Source organism: Pseudophryne corroboree, chromosome 5, assembly GCF_028390025.1.
Source record: "Pseudophryne corroboree isolate aPseCor3 chromosome 5, aPseCor3.hap2, whole genome shotgun sequence".
Lineage (NCBI taxonomy): Eukaryota > Metazoa > Chordata > Amphibia > Anura > Myobatrachidae > Pseudophryne > Pseudophryne corroboree.
Window position 1 is genome coordinate 604,073,135 of NC_086448.1, and position 14,313 is coordinate 604,087,447.

The 14,313-nt window shown below is 44.5% G+C and overlaps 1 protein-coding gene across 1 annotated transcript in view; it reads right to left on the reverse strand.

Annotated features, from left to right (window-relative positions):
- Positions 1-14,313, reverse strand: part of IMPA2 (inositol monophosphatase 2) — a 112,867-nt gene that overhangs the window by 17,580 nt on the left and 80,974 nt on the right. Inside the window, exons 4-5 of the mRNA XM_063923448.1 lie at positions 4,710-4,755; positions 279-387 (exon numbers count right to left, since the gene is read on the reverse strand). Of these exons, the coding sequence (XP_063779518.1) occupies positions 279-387; positions 4,710-4,755 (155 nt within the window). The remainder of the gene's footprint in view (positions 1-278; positions 388-4,709; positions 4,756-14,313) is intronic.

The window sequence follows — 14,313 nt, forward strand, 5'->3', positions numbered from 1 at the left end:
ATTTGCAGGTTTTAAATTTGCCCCACCTGCAGCGCAACATGGTTTTGCCAAAGTGCAAAAGCTTCAAATTCAGAATCAAGCCCTATACATTGTGTGTGGAGTGCGGTGTCCAGTGCTCGCATATCAATATGTTGAGGAGCTTGGGTATTTACACAACAATCATGTTCCAAATACGGAGTCATTTTATTTGCTTATCTCTGGTTATAAACAAGAAGATACCATATGAAGAATACTCTACTCTATTTATCAAATGGCCCAAAAATTAAACAGATACTGACCGGATCCTTTTGTTACATGAAGCCTTTCTTTGTTACAAAATGCCCCCCGTCCTCTTCTTCCAGTGTACATTTTGTCATCGGTACAGTGGTATATTACACCAAATTCAAGCTATAAAGAAAAAACCAGCATGTTTGCTGCTAACACCAATAGAATATGAATTTACTTCTTAAAATTAAACGTAAAGAATATTTCACCTTCAGACACCTTTGTCAGCTTGGTCAAGCACTTTTAGCAAATAGATTATCGGATGTTGTCAGCAACACTTTAATAGCATAAAAGTTTTTTGTTTTTTTTACCATCTTCCTTGGAGAAGGTACACGACTGTTTACATTAATTTACAATGAAAGCTGTTCTGTGTTAAAGCACTTTTTATATTGCTATGTTTAATACATTTTATATGGGGCTTAGCCACAATCAAAGTGGAGAAACAGGAAAACATTGTCAAAAATAGCAGGTCAGAGAAATCAACAGGGTATAGGAAAAAAAACATGTGCTAACAAACGAGGCAATCAGCACAAGCGTGCGTGTCTTCTCTTGTGCATCCACAGATGACTCCACAACATGCAGAACAATTTAGTAGTTGGCACCATTCAGCAATAGGTATTTGTCATTGTAGCACAATGTAAAAATAACCCTTTATTATCAAATACAGTATATAACAGCACAGCCAAACAATAATGGGGCAGATGTATTAACCTGGAGAAGGCATAAGGAAGTGATAAACCAGTGATATGTGCAAGGTGATAAAGGCAGCAGCCAATCAGATCCTAACTGTTAATTTACATATTGGAGCTGATTGGCTGGTGTGTTTATCACCTTGCACATATTACTGGTTTATCACTTCCTTATGCCTTCTCCAGGTTAATACATCTGCCCCAATGTAATCACTGCAGAAGGTCGCACAATCTCTAGCTCAACAGACTAAAGGGGGGTACACACGGAGAGATCCGTGTATAAAATCTAAGCAATCTGACGAGATTGCTTAGATTTTAAGCACGGATCTGCCGTGTGTATGCCCCCCAGCGATAGCCGCGCATCGCTATCGCCGGTGCTAGATTGGGCCTGCATGCAGACTCAATCTAGCGGGTCGCTCACTTCAGCGCTGTGTGAATCGAGCGGTCCCCCGTCGTCACCCCCCCCCCCTCGCTCAGCACATCGCACTGTGCTTAGCGGGGGGAAAGATGTGGGCTGAGCGGTCTGTGTTAAGATCGCTCAGCACACATCTCTCCCGTCAGTACCCCCCTTAAATTCAGCATAGGGTTCTTTGCTTGCACGTAGCAGGGGATTTTATACTAGTACAGCAGTTAGCCTCTAGGATCGCCTGAATCCCTTATGTTGACATACAGGGCAGTGGGGGTAATTCAGATCTGATCGCAGCTGCAAATTTGTTAGCAGTTGGGCAAAACCATGTGCACTGCAGGTGTGGCAGATATAACATTTGCAGGGAGAGTTAGATTTGGGTGGGTTATTTTGTTTCTGTGCAGAGTAAATACTGGCTGCTTTATTTTTACACTGCTATTTAGATTTCAGTTTGAACTCACCACACCCAAATCTAACAAACATTCTCTGCACATGTTATATCTGCCTCCACTTCAGCGCACATGGGTTTGTCCATTTGCTAACATATTTGCTGCTGCGATCAGATCTGAATTAGGCCCAGTGAGTGCTGAAAGAGTCAGTGAGACACAACCCTTTTTTTAGCTAATGGTATCCTAAAGAAAATAATGCTAACGCTACTCCTCACCTTTATGGGGTGGGGGGATTCAAGTGAATTGTGTGCCAGTGCCCACTAGATGGCGCCCGACAGAGCAACTGAAGTGTTGCTCTGTTCGGGCGCGCACAGCCACCCGCGCCACTACTGTCCTGTCCCATCATTTTGACGGCCTGGTAACTAGTATTATATATTAGCTGTAGTACATGGCGTTGTCCAGGTTACGGCTAAATCTGTGACCAAACGTCATTAGAATAGTATTGAAAGGGAATTTTGTATGTGGACATCTGAGTGTCTGCAGCTGGAAGTAATCTGCCAGATGGCAGTGCTAAGGAGCTCAAAATACCAGAACAATGTCAACAGTTTTTCTGAAAGAGATCTAAGGATTTTCTTGTAATGCAGAACTACTTTCAAATGATCTGCATTGTGATGGCTGGCAGATCTTAATAGCTGTCTCAGACAGTACTGTATTTCCATGTTGTATTATGGATGAAGACTATATATATTTAACATCAGTAGACAGAAGGTATATATACACTGAAGTGCAGGTTTTTAGAAGTTGAGAAGTTGCCCATAGCAACCAGTACAATCTGATTGGTTGCTATGGGAAACATCTCCACTTCTAAAAACCCGCACTTTAGTAAATATACCTCAACATGTTTATTGTAGCAGACTCTTACACATTCTAATCGCAGACACCGACATACTATGAGCTACAAACATTGTGGATTTTACTACATGCAGCTACTCCATTACAGAGTTCTTTGTTAAACAATGTCAGACCTACCGCTGTGCAGTACATTGCTTGAAATGTGTATTTGTATGTATTTTATTTTTTTACTTGAGCTTAGTATCTCTCCTATATAAAATGTAATTATCAATTTGATCGTGCTAAATGATTTTTTTGGATGCCATTAGTCATTAGGATGCAACATATTTTGCATGTACTGTATAGGTCTTTAATTGTATGTGTAGAATAAAATGTGCATTATATTTTTAGTGAGCTTGGGTCGTGCGTGAATGCCAGTGCGACCACCAGCACTACAGATCTACCTATTATGTGCTGTGTGTGGCAGGTTCAGGGCCACATATCCGTGTTTCAGTTTGTACGATCGTACCTAAAAGACGTGAGTGTGAGTAGGAGCTATGTGAGTGGGAGCTAAACTGTTCTTATAACAATTGTCAAGTCACAAAAATATCACAAGGAAAAAAAAAGAAGCAGACAAAAGGAAGAAAGATAGTAGGGCTCCCATTAAATTATATTTATTAGCCTTTAGAGAGTAAACTCCAATTTCAAGTTTGTGTTATCCCATTTTCCTTCAACCATGAAGTCATTTTCTAGACTTTCAAAATCAGGCTATCTACACACTCCCATAGCCTGCTGCCACACAGGAAGATATGGTCAGCGTATTTGGGCATCAGACTGTTTGGGAGCAAAATATATATTTTGTTTTTACAGTTTACTAATTGAAGCTTGAGACAATGATACAAATATAAAATGAGAAATCATATCAGGGAAAAGACATAGCTACAAAATAAGTGATATAAGTGATGTCCGTCCGAGATTATATAAAGTAAACACCTGCACACACATACGCTTGAGAGCACAACGTTTGAAAGGAACTAAGCATTAGATCAGAACTTAAATACTGATGGTATGGGACGCTTGCATGTTGGCAAAGACAGTAGCCCCTTACTGTGCATAGTCAAAAACATGCTAGATTTCAAGATATATCCTATGCACGGGTAAAAATAAATACCTAAATAGTGTCAGTTACTAAAAAGTCACTTTTAGGAGATAAAATAGACAAACTGGGTTTTCCTTGGTTTTTGATTTTCTGGAAATCATCCCAATTTTTATCTTTAAATGAAAAATGAATGTTTGATGCTTGTTGTACTTTGCCATTATTGTCGATACTCCTGTTTCCCCATAACCTTTCTACTGTATGCGACGATTCACTATGCTGGCTTTGGCTTTTTACATATATAAAGAGATTAAAAAAATATATATAATACGTTCTGTAGATCCAACTATTTACTCATTTTTAGCAGTTTTCATATTGTTCCCATCTTATGTCGACAGCACAGATCCACAAAAAAAGCGATATCATCAGGATGGACTTATTTGTGTAATCCCCCATACCCTAGAGCGGTCATGTAGTGCTCTGAGAGAGATATACATCAGTCACTTGAAAACTTATGTGCAAAGAATAGAAGGCAGAAAGAGTAATAGTTGGGCACAAATTGTTAAGGGCCCTACACACCTGACGATTGGCCGCCGAGGTGCCCGACTGCCAATATGGCTGGCGGGCGACCCAGCGGCGGGGTGGTGGGGGAGGGCGGCGGAGTGAAGTTTCTTCACTCCCCCCTTCACCCGGCTCCATAGCACTGCATGCTAATATGGACGAGATTGTCCATATTGGCTTGCATGTTTAAACGAGCCGACACCAACAATGAACGAGCGCGGGGCCGCTCATCGTTGGTACATACACACTGAAAGATATGAACGATATCCCGTTCATTAATGAACAAGATCGTTCATATATTTAAGTGAATTGCTAAGTGTGTAGGGCCTATTACAGTATATGCTAAAATGTGTTATTATTCTGGCGAGAATATATATTTTTAAAAATAGTTAAAGATGGGCAACCTCTTCCCCTTCCCCTATGAGACACCATTAGGAATCTCAGGTTACCAACTTACAGAACACTGATTATACCTCTCGATTGACAGCAAATCCAATGCTGACTGCCACCGGAGGAAACCTGTGGAAATAAAGAACCTCCTCTTAGTATACATGCGTTTGCACTTATAGGATCAAACATAAGAACCATCTCCTGTGGAGGTGTTATTTTAGGGAATTCGACAATAAGAATACTGCAAGTGTGGTTGCTGGCCTATCCATTTAGTAAGGGAAATAATAGGATTTTAAATTACCTACCGGTAAATTCTTTTCTCGTAGTCCGTAGAGGATACTGGGATTCCATTTAGTACCATGGGGTATACACGGGTCTACTAGGAGCCATGGGCACTTTAAGAATTTGATAGTGTGGGCTGGCTCCTCCTCTATGCCCCTCTTGCCAGACTCAGTCTAGGAAACTGTGCCCGAGGAGACGGACATACTCTGAGAGAAGGATAGATAAGGATAGTGGTCAGATTCCGAACCAGCACACACAACAAGAGGAAAGCTAAGTTAACCAAACTTGAAACAGGAACAGCAACAGCTGAACCAACATTACTTAGCCAAGTAACATTGCAGGAAGACATTGGCGGGTGCCCAGTATCCTCTACGGACTACGAGATAAGGATTTACCGGTAGGTAATTAAAATCCTATTTTCTCTTAAGTCTTAGAGGATACTGAGGCCATTTAGTACCATGGGGATGTACCAAAGCTCCCAACCCGGATGGGAGAGTGCTGAGGTTCCTGCAGAACTGATTGGCCTCTGAGCACCTTCAGTTTAGTCAAAGTATCGAACTTGCAGAATTTAGCAAACGTGTTCGAACCTGACCAAGTAGCCGCTCGGCAGAGCTGTAAAGCCGGACACCCCGTGCAGCCGCCCAGGAAGAACCCACCACCTAGTAGAGTGGGCCTGTACTGATTTTGGACATGGCAAACCTGCCATGGAATAAGCATGCTGGATAGTAAGTCTGATCCAGCGTGCAATTGTCTGCTTTGAAGCAGGACACCCACTCTTATTGGGATCATAAAGAACAAACAGCGAGTCCGTTTTTCTGTGACGAGTTGTTCACTTCACATACACCTCCAAAGCCCTCACAACATCCAAAGACTTTGAAGTAGCAGAGGTGTCGGTGACAACCGGAACCACAATAGGTTGGTTGATGTGAAACGCAGACACCACTTTAGGAAGAAATTGCTGACGAGTTCTGAGTTCAGCTCTATCCTCATGGAAAATTAAATAGGTACTTTTATGAGACAAAGCCCCCAACTCCGACACACGTCTTGCTGAAGCCAAGACCAACAGTGTGACGGTCTTCCACGCAAGATATTTTACGTCCACCTCCTGTAACTGTTCAAACCAGTCCGATTGGAGGAACTGCAGCGCCACGTTGATAATGCTGATTTATCAACAGGAATGAAAAGCTATACCTTATACACACTTTAAATACACTTTACCATGGAGCCGCTGCGGCCGCTAAACTTAATACACACTCTACGCACCTTTTACGCTGTTAGCGTGCAGAGTCCCGTACCATGTACGGACTTTGCGTACAAACGCCACGCTGATGGTACAAAGTACACACAGCATGTACACACCCAATGAATACACTTTAAACCTTATACAGCAATGCAATGCGATACTAATACACTTCAAACCTTAGCAGGGAAAGGAACACACGACACCAGTCTGTAGTTAAACCACTGGGGGGCAGATGTATTAACCTGGAGAAGGCATAAGGAAGTGATAAACCAGTGATATGTGCAAGGTGATAAAGGCAGCAGCCAATCAGATCCTAACTGTTAATTTACATATTGGAGCTGATTGGCTGGTGTGTTTATCACCTTGCACATATCACTGGTTTATCACTTCCTTATGCCTTCTCCAGGTTAATACATCTGCCCCTGGGTTCCGACACCACAGCGTATTATTGCTGAAAGGGGGTTACAATACAAACAATACAACAGAATAATGGCTACAATCAATGGTACATACGTGAGTGGATTCGCCGCGCTACCCAGATCTGGTCCTCGGTCATCTGATAGATAACTTTGTGAGTCTTGTGTCAGACCAGGCCTGCAGCAGGCTCTCTTTATACAATTCTTCCAAAACTTAACACAATGGATACTGTAATCTCTTTGTCCATTGGACACAGGGATGGTCATTTACAGTACAGGAGAGGTCATAGGTCGGTTTGAATAGGTGGGCGATGTCTGTTCCAACTGCTCTTGGGGGTGGTCTCCTCTGCATTCCCGCCGCATACATACAGTAAAATACAGTTTATATCTATATTGTGCTCCTGCACATAACTATCCGCAGGAACATGCGATCTTCCTCAAACCAACACCGGAATATTACCCTTAAAATACCCTACAGCTGGATACCAAACACCACCTTATAACCTTGTTCTGTCCCCCTCCTATCCTGTAAAGGTGAATCCCTTTGTTCTGAAACCATTTAAACTGCTGTAACTTGCTGCTGTGGTGCAGGGAGGCTATGTGTAAAACGTGCACTATTTGGATTAAATATGTAATGTGTTTTGATGGCTTTTCCATGCGTTCACAAACTCTACCGTAAATACTCATACCACGCGCTAATACGCAGGTCCGCGGGAGCGACCATATGCAAATTGCGAATATGCGCACGCACGGCAGAGCAAGTACACGCACGGCAGAGCAAGTACACGCACGGAGGCCATCTGTGTGTAGTTTGTACGTAATGTATGTACTGCAATATTTTTCGACTTTGACAGTCCACCCTTTGGCAGTCACCAATAACTGCCACTATCTAATCACTAAACACAAAAATATCTATACAATATATACAGAAGCTGTGATGATCGGGGAGAGTTGTAGGTGGGAAATGTATGACCTTGTGGGATAATAAAAAGCATGTATGTATGAATCCATGTCTGAGAGGCATGTATCATCGTGCCGTATATGTTCTAAATAAGCTTCGAGGTACTGCGATGCATACATTAAATCCTTCTTATCCCGTATTAAGGGTCTGTAAGTGGGCCAACAAACACTACCGAGCTCTTTTCGGCTTCTTGTTCCAACAAATGGGGTGCACATTTAGTTGATGATCCATGAAGGGGGAAACATATGTGAGTGCTAGTATATGTGGATATCACCTGTCGACTATGTGTGCCATTAACTGAAGGTTGCAGAGATGAAGATAAGACACATATATAAAAATACATTTACATAAACATTTTGGAAAATGCTGATGTCTTTTTCCGGATGGATGTATCTGGGCAGAGGGGGAGACAAAAGAAAAACAGGTGAACGAAACAGGCCATGAAATTCATTTGCAATCCTTATCATATTACTGTCTCTATGGATGGGTCATAAATTAAATCTGCTGCTGTAACAGTACCCTTGCTCCTTAGACTCATCAATTTTGTGCCGTGCTTGCGCCGCGTCAGAATTCGAACACACCTAAATATCAAACCAAAAATTATGACGACTCCCAGGATACAAAGGAGAAACTTCCCTACACTCATGATGACATTTTGAGCCCACTCTCCTAAACCTGAGAACCAATTGCGTGGGTTCAACCATGAGACCCAGACGGTCAGTTCATTACTCACAAACGCTAAGGTAAGGTTGTGTTTCCTCCTGAACTCCCACTTCAACTGCAAGATATCGTCCATCTTTTGATCGATGATCTCAGTGGGGTCGTCAGTGCTGTTCGTGATATATGTACAGCACTTCACACCATATTGAGTTGCCAGAGTAACACAGTACCCACCTGTCACGGCTGTGACATAATTAAGGACCATCCTGTGCTGGATCAGTTCCTTCTTGTAGGCTTGTAACTCCCTTCCCGTATACCTGAAGGTGTCGTCATACATCTCAGTGATATTATCTATCAAGTTTGCTAGCGCATGGATATACCTATAATTTATAGTTCCTCTGGCTGTACGGGTGATGTCTAATGTGCGAAGGAACTGAATCCCGGTGGATTTGTGGATCAAATCAGAGGCTGCGTGCTCTGCCCTATCTATGAGGTGTCTCTTGATGTTGTGTTCATAGTGAGTATGAGTATAAGGAGCCTGAGCACTGCGGTGAACATCTTTCATCTCATCATGGGTTATGGTCATGACCTCTGGCCGTACTCTCCCAATATAACACAATCCCTCTGAGCTCGGGGCAAGCCACTTGTACGCCTTCCTCCCACATATGAAATAGGCATCATCTGGGAGAACATAGGGGACAAAGTATGACATCACCATATTACAAACTTTCCAAGTAAAGAAACCAATCCATAGTTCTCCCATCTGCTCAGTACAAGTATCAGGCTGGATGATATGGGCACAATACCCTGGCGATACTTTTCCAACCCACATGGTCTTGCTTCCACGAGTATACCTATACCGATAATACCTCCCACTTTTGGCTATTTGGCGTACAAGTTCAGAGTCTATGGGTATCCTATCAGCTCTGTGTGAAAAGGTCATTGTCTGGTTGTTCCACGTCACTTCCCAATTTCCTGGTTTTAGGTAATTGGAAATATTAAAGCACAATAAGGACCTATCTACATGATACTGGTGGAGCTTCAAACTAGGGGGCCTAGAAATATTGAATTTCTTGTCCACCGGTCTCCCACCCCGTAATTCGAGTACCTCATCTATTGCTAAAGGGTATGGTACCAATCCTGACTTGCTCTGACCTTGAGGTACTTGTGAGCACACCCAGCATTCTGTCTGGTTTAAGACCTTACCCACTAGTGAGTGGTAATCACTCAACGGATGACGGTCCATGTTGATATTAAGGTTGGACTGACATCTCTGGATGCACCCATCCTCGACTATATTTTCACAATTCCTGCAGATACAATTTTCTTCAGACAATAACCCCTCACAGTGCCTCCGAGCTCCCTGACTACCAGAGCGCTTACTGATGCTAGCCTTTACTTGAGCGATGTGCCGCTCCTGAGATCCTACAAATTCATACTCGTCATCAGAAACCATTCCAGATCCCTGCTCGACCTCTCTGGGGCCCTCACCAAAACAAACTGTCCTGATTAAAACCAGAATTACTAACAGAACCCGAAACGCAGTCTCTTGTAATCGATCCATTTCGTTTGGGGAAAGGAGGAAAATAAGAAGGAGAAAAGAAAGGAAAATGCAGGGGGAGGTGAAAAAAAATAAGATTTTACTTACCGATAAATCTATTTCTCGGAGTCCGTAGTGGATGCTGGGGTTCCTGAAAGGACCATGGGGAATAGCGGCTCCGCAGGAGACAGGGCACAAAAAGTAAAGCTTTTCCGATCAGGTGGTGTGCACTGGCTCCTCCCCCTATGACCCTCCTCCAGACTCCAGTTAGGTACTGTGCCCGGACGAGCGTACACAATAAGGGAGGATTTTGAATCCCGGGTAAGACTCATACCAGCCACACCAATCACACCGTACAACTTGTGATCTAAACCCAGTTAACAGTATGATAACAGCGGAGCCTCTGAAAGATGGCTTCCTTCAACAATAACCCGAATTAGTTAACAATAACTATGTACAACTTATGCAGATAATCCGCACTTGGGATGGGCGCCCAGCATCCACTACGGACTCCGAGAAATAGATTTATCGGTAAGTAAAATCTTATTTTCTCTATCGTCCTAGTGGATGCTGGGGTTCCTGAAAGGACCATGGGGATTATACCAAAGCTCCCAAACGGGCGGGAGAGTGCGGATGACTCTGCAGCACCGAATGAGAGAACTCCAGGTCCTCCTTAGCCAGAGTATCAAATTTGTAAAATTTTACAAACGTGTTCTCCCCTGACCACGTAGCTGCTCGGCAAAGTTGTAATGCCGAGACCCCTCGGGCAGCCGCCCAAGATGAGCCCACCTTCCTTGTGGAGTGGGCCTTTACAGATTTAGGCTGTGGCAAGCCTGCCACAGAATGTGCAAGTTGGATTGTGCTACAGATCCAACGAGCAATCGTCTGCTTAGACGCAGGAGCACCCATCTTGTTGGGTGCATACAATATAAACAACGAGTCAGATTTTCTGACTCCAGCTGTCCTTGCAATATATATTTTTAATGCTCTGACAACGTCCAGTAACTTGGAGTCCTCCAAGTCACTTGTAGCCGCAGGCACTACAATAGGCTGGTTCAGATGAAATGCTGACACCACCTTAGGGAGAAAATGCGGACGAGTCCGCAGTTCTGCCCTGTCCGAATGGAAAATCAGATATGGGCTTTTGTAAGATAAAGCTGCCAATTCTGACACTCTCCTGGCAGAAGCCAGGGCTAGAAGCATGGTCACTTTCCATGTGAGATATTTCAAATCCACCTTTTTTAGTGGTTCAAACCAATGAGATTTTAGGAAGTCCAAAACCACATTTAGATCCCACGGTGCCACTGGAGGCACCACAGGAGGCTGTATATGCAGCACTCCCTTAACAAAGGTCTGGACTTCAGGGACTGAAGCCAATTCTTTTTGAAAGAAAATCGACAGGGCCGAAATTTGAACCTTAATAGATCCCAATTTGAGACCCATTGACAATCCTGATTGCAGGAAATGTAGGAATCGACCCAGTTGAAATTCCTCCGTCGGAGCACTCCGATCTTCGCACCACGCAACATATTTTCGCCAAATTCGGTGATAATGTTGCACGGTTACTTCCTTCCTTGCTTTAATCAAAGTAGGAATGACTTCTTCCGGCATGCCTCTTTCCTTTAGGATCCGGCGTTCAACCGCCATGCCGTCAAACGCAGCCGCGGTAAGTCTTGAAACAGACAGGGACCCTGCTGAAGCAAGTCCCTCCTTAGAGGTAGAGGCCACGGATCTTCCGTGATCATCTCTTGAAGTTCCGGGTACCAAGTCCTCCTTGGCCAATCCGGAACCACTAGTATCGTTCTTACGCCTCTTTGCCGTATAATTCTCAATACTTTTGGTATGAGAGGCAGAGGAGGAAACACATACACCGACTGGTACACCCAAGGCGTTACCAGCGCGTCCACAGCTATTGCCTGCGGATCTCTTGACCTGGCGCAATACCTGTCCAGTTTTTTGTTGAGGCGAGACGCCATCATGTCCACCATTGGTCTTTCCCAACGGGTTACCAGCATGTGGAAGACTTCTGGATGAAGTCCCCACTCTCCCGGGTGAAGATCGTGTCTGCTGAGGAAGTCTGCTTCCCAGTTGTCCACTCCCGGGATGAACACTGCTGACAGTGCTATCACATGATTCTCTGCCCAGCGAAGAATCCTTGCAGCTTCTGCCATTGCCCTCCTGCTTCTTGTGCCGCCCTGTCTGTTCACATGGGCGACTGCCGTGATGTTGTCCGACTGGATCAATACCGGTTTTCCCTGAAGCAGAGGTTCTGCCTGGTTTAGAGCATTGTATATTGCTCTTAGTTCCAGAATGTTTATGTGAAGAGACGTTTCCAGGCTCGTCCATACTCCCTGGAAGTTTCTTCCTTGTGTGACTGCTCCCCAGCCTCTCAGGCTGGCGTCCGTGGTCACCAGGATCCAATCCTGTATGCCGAATCTGCGGCCCTCCAATAGATGAGCACTCTGCAACCACCACAGAAGAGACACCCTTGTCCTTGGAGACAGGGTTATCCGTAGGTGCATCTGAAGATGCGACCCTGACCATTTGTCCAACAGATCCCTTTGGAAAATTCTTGTGTGGAATCTGCCGAATGGAATCGCTTCGTAAGAAGCCACCATTTTTCCCAGGACTCTTGTGCATTGATGTACAGACACCTTTCCTGGTTTTAGGAGGTTCCTGACAAGCTCGGATAACTCCTTGGCTTTTTCCTCCGGGAGAAAAACCTTTTTCTGAACCGTGTCCAGAATCATCCCTAGGAACAGCAGACGAGTTGTCGGCATTAACTGGGATTTTGGAATATTCAGAATCCACCCGTGCTGTTTTAGCACTTCTTGAGACAGTGCTAATCCCATCTCTAGCTGTTCTCTGGACCTCGCCCTTATTAGGAGATCGTCCAAGTATGGGATAATTAATACGCCTTTTCTTCGAAGAAGAATCATCATCTCGGCCATTACCTTTGTAAAGATCCGAGGTGCCGTGGACAATCCGAACGGCAGCGTCTGAAACTGATAGTGACAGTTTTGTACAACGAACCTGAGGTACCCCTGGTGTGAGGGGTAAATTGGAACGTGGAGATACGCATCCTTGATGTCCAAGGATACCATAAAGTCCCCCTCTTCCAGGTTCGCTATCACTGCTCTGAGTGACTCCATTTTGAACTTGAACTTCTTTATGTACAGGTTCAAGGACTTCAGATTTAGAATAGGCCTTACCGAGCCATCCGGCTTCGGTACCACAAAAAGAGTGGAATAATACCCCTTCCCTTGTTGCAGAAGAGGTACCTTGACTATCACCTGCTGAGAGTACAGCTTGTGAATGGCTTCCAACACCGTCTCCCTTTCGGAGGGGGACGTTGGTAAAGCAGACCTCAGGAAACGGCGAGGTGGATCTGTCTCTAATTCCAACCTGTATCCCTGAGATATTATCTGCAGGATCCAGGGATCTACTTGCGAGTGAGCCCACTGCGCGCTGTAATTTTTGAGACGACCGCCCACCGTCCCCGAGTCCGCTTGAGAAGCCCCAGCGTCATGCTGAGGCTTTTGTAGAAGCCGGGGAGGGCTTCTGATCCTGGGAAGGAGCTGCGTGTTGCTGTCTCTTCCCTCGACCTTTGCCTCGTGGCAAATATGAATAGCCCTTTGCTCTCTTATTTTTAAAGGAACGAAAGGGCTGCGGTTGAAAAGTCGGTGCCTTTTTCTGTTGGGGAGTGACTTGAGGTAGAAAGGTGGATTTCCCGGCTGTAGCCGTGGCCACCAAATCTGATAGACCGACTCCAAATAACTCCTCCCCCTTATACGGCAAAACTTCCATATGCCGTTTTGAATCCGCATCGCCTGTCCACTGTCGCGTCCATAAAGCTCTTCTGGCCGAAATGGACATAGCACTTACCCGTGATGCCAGTGTGCATATATCCCTCTGTGCATCACGCATATAAAGAAATGCATCCTTTATTTGTTCTAACGACAGTAAAATATTGTCCCTGTCCAGGGTATCAATATTTTCAATCAGGGATTCTGACCAAACTACCCCCGCACTGCCCATCCAGGCAGTTGCTACAGCTGGTCGTAGTATAACACCTGCATGTGTGTATATACTTTTTTGGATATTTTCCATCCTCCTATCTGATGGATCTTTAAGTGCGGCCGTCTCAGGAGAGGGTAACGCCACTTGTTTAGATAAGCGTGTTAGCGCCTTGTCCACCCTAGGAGGTGTTTCCCAGCGCTCCCTAACCTCTGGCGGGAAAGGGTATAATGCCAATAATTTCTTTGAAATTATCAGCTTTTTATCAGGGGCAACCCACGCTTCATTACACACGTCATTTAGTTCTTCTGATTCAGGAAAAACTATAGGTAGTTTTTTCATACCCCACATAATACCCTGTTTAGTGGTACCTGTAGTATCAGCTAAATGTAACGCCTCCTTCATTGCCAAAATCATATAACGTGTGGCCCTACTGGAAAATACGGTTGATTCGTCACCGTCACCACTGGAGTCATCGCCTGTGTCTGGGTCTGTGTCGACCGACTGAGGCAAAGGGCGTTTCACAGCCCCTGACGGTGTTTGAGTCGCCTGGACAGGCACTAATTGA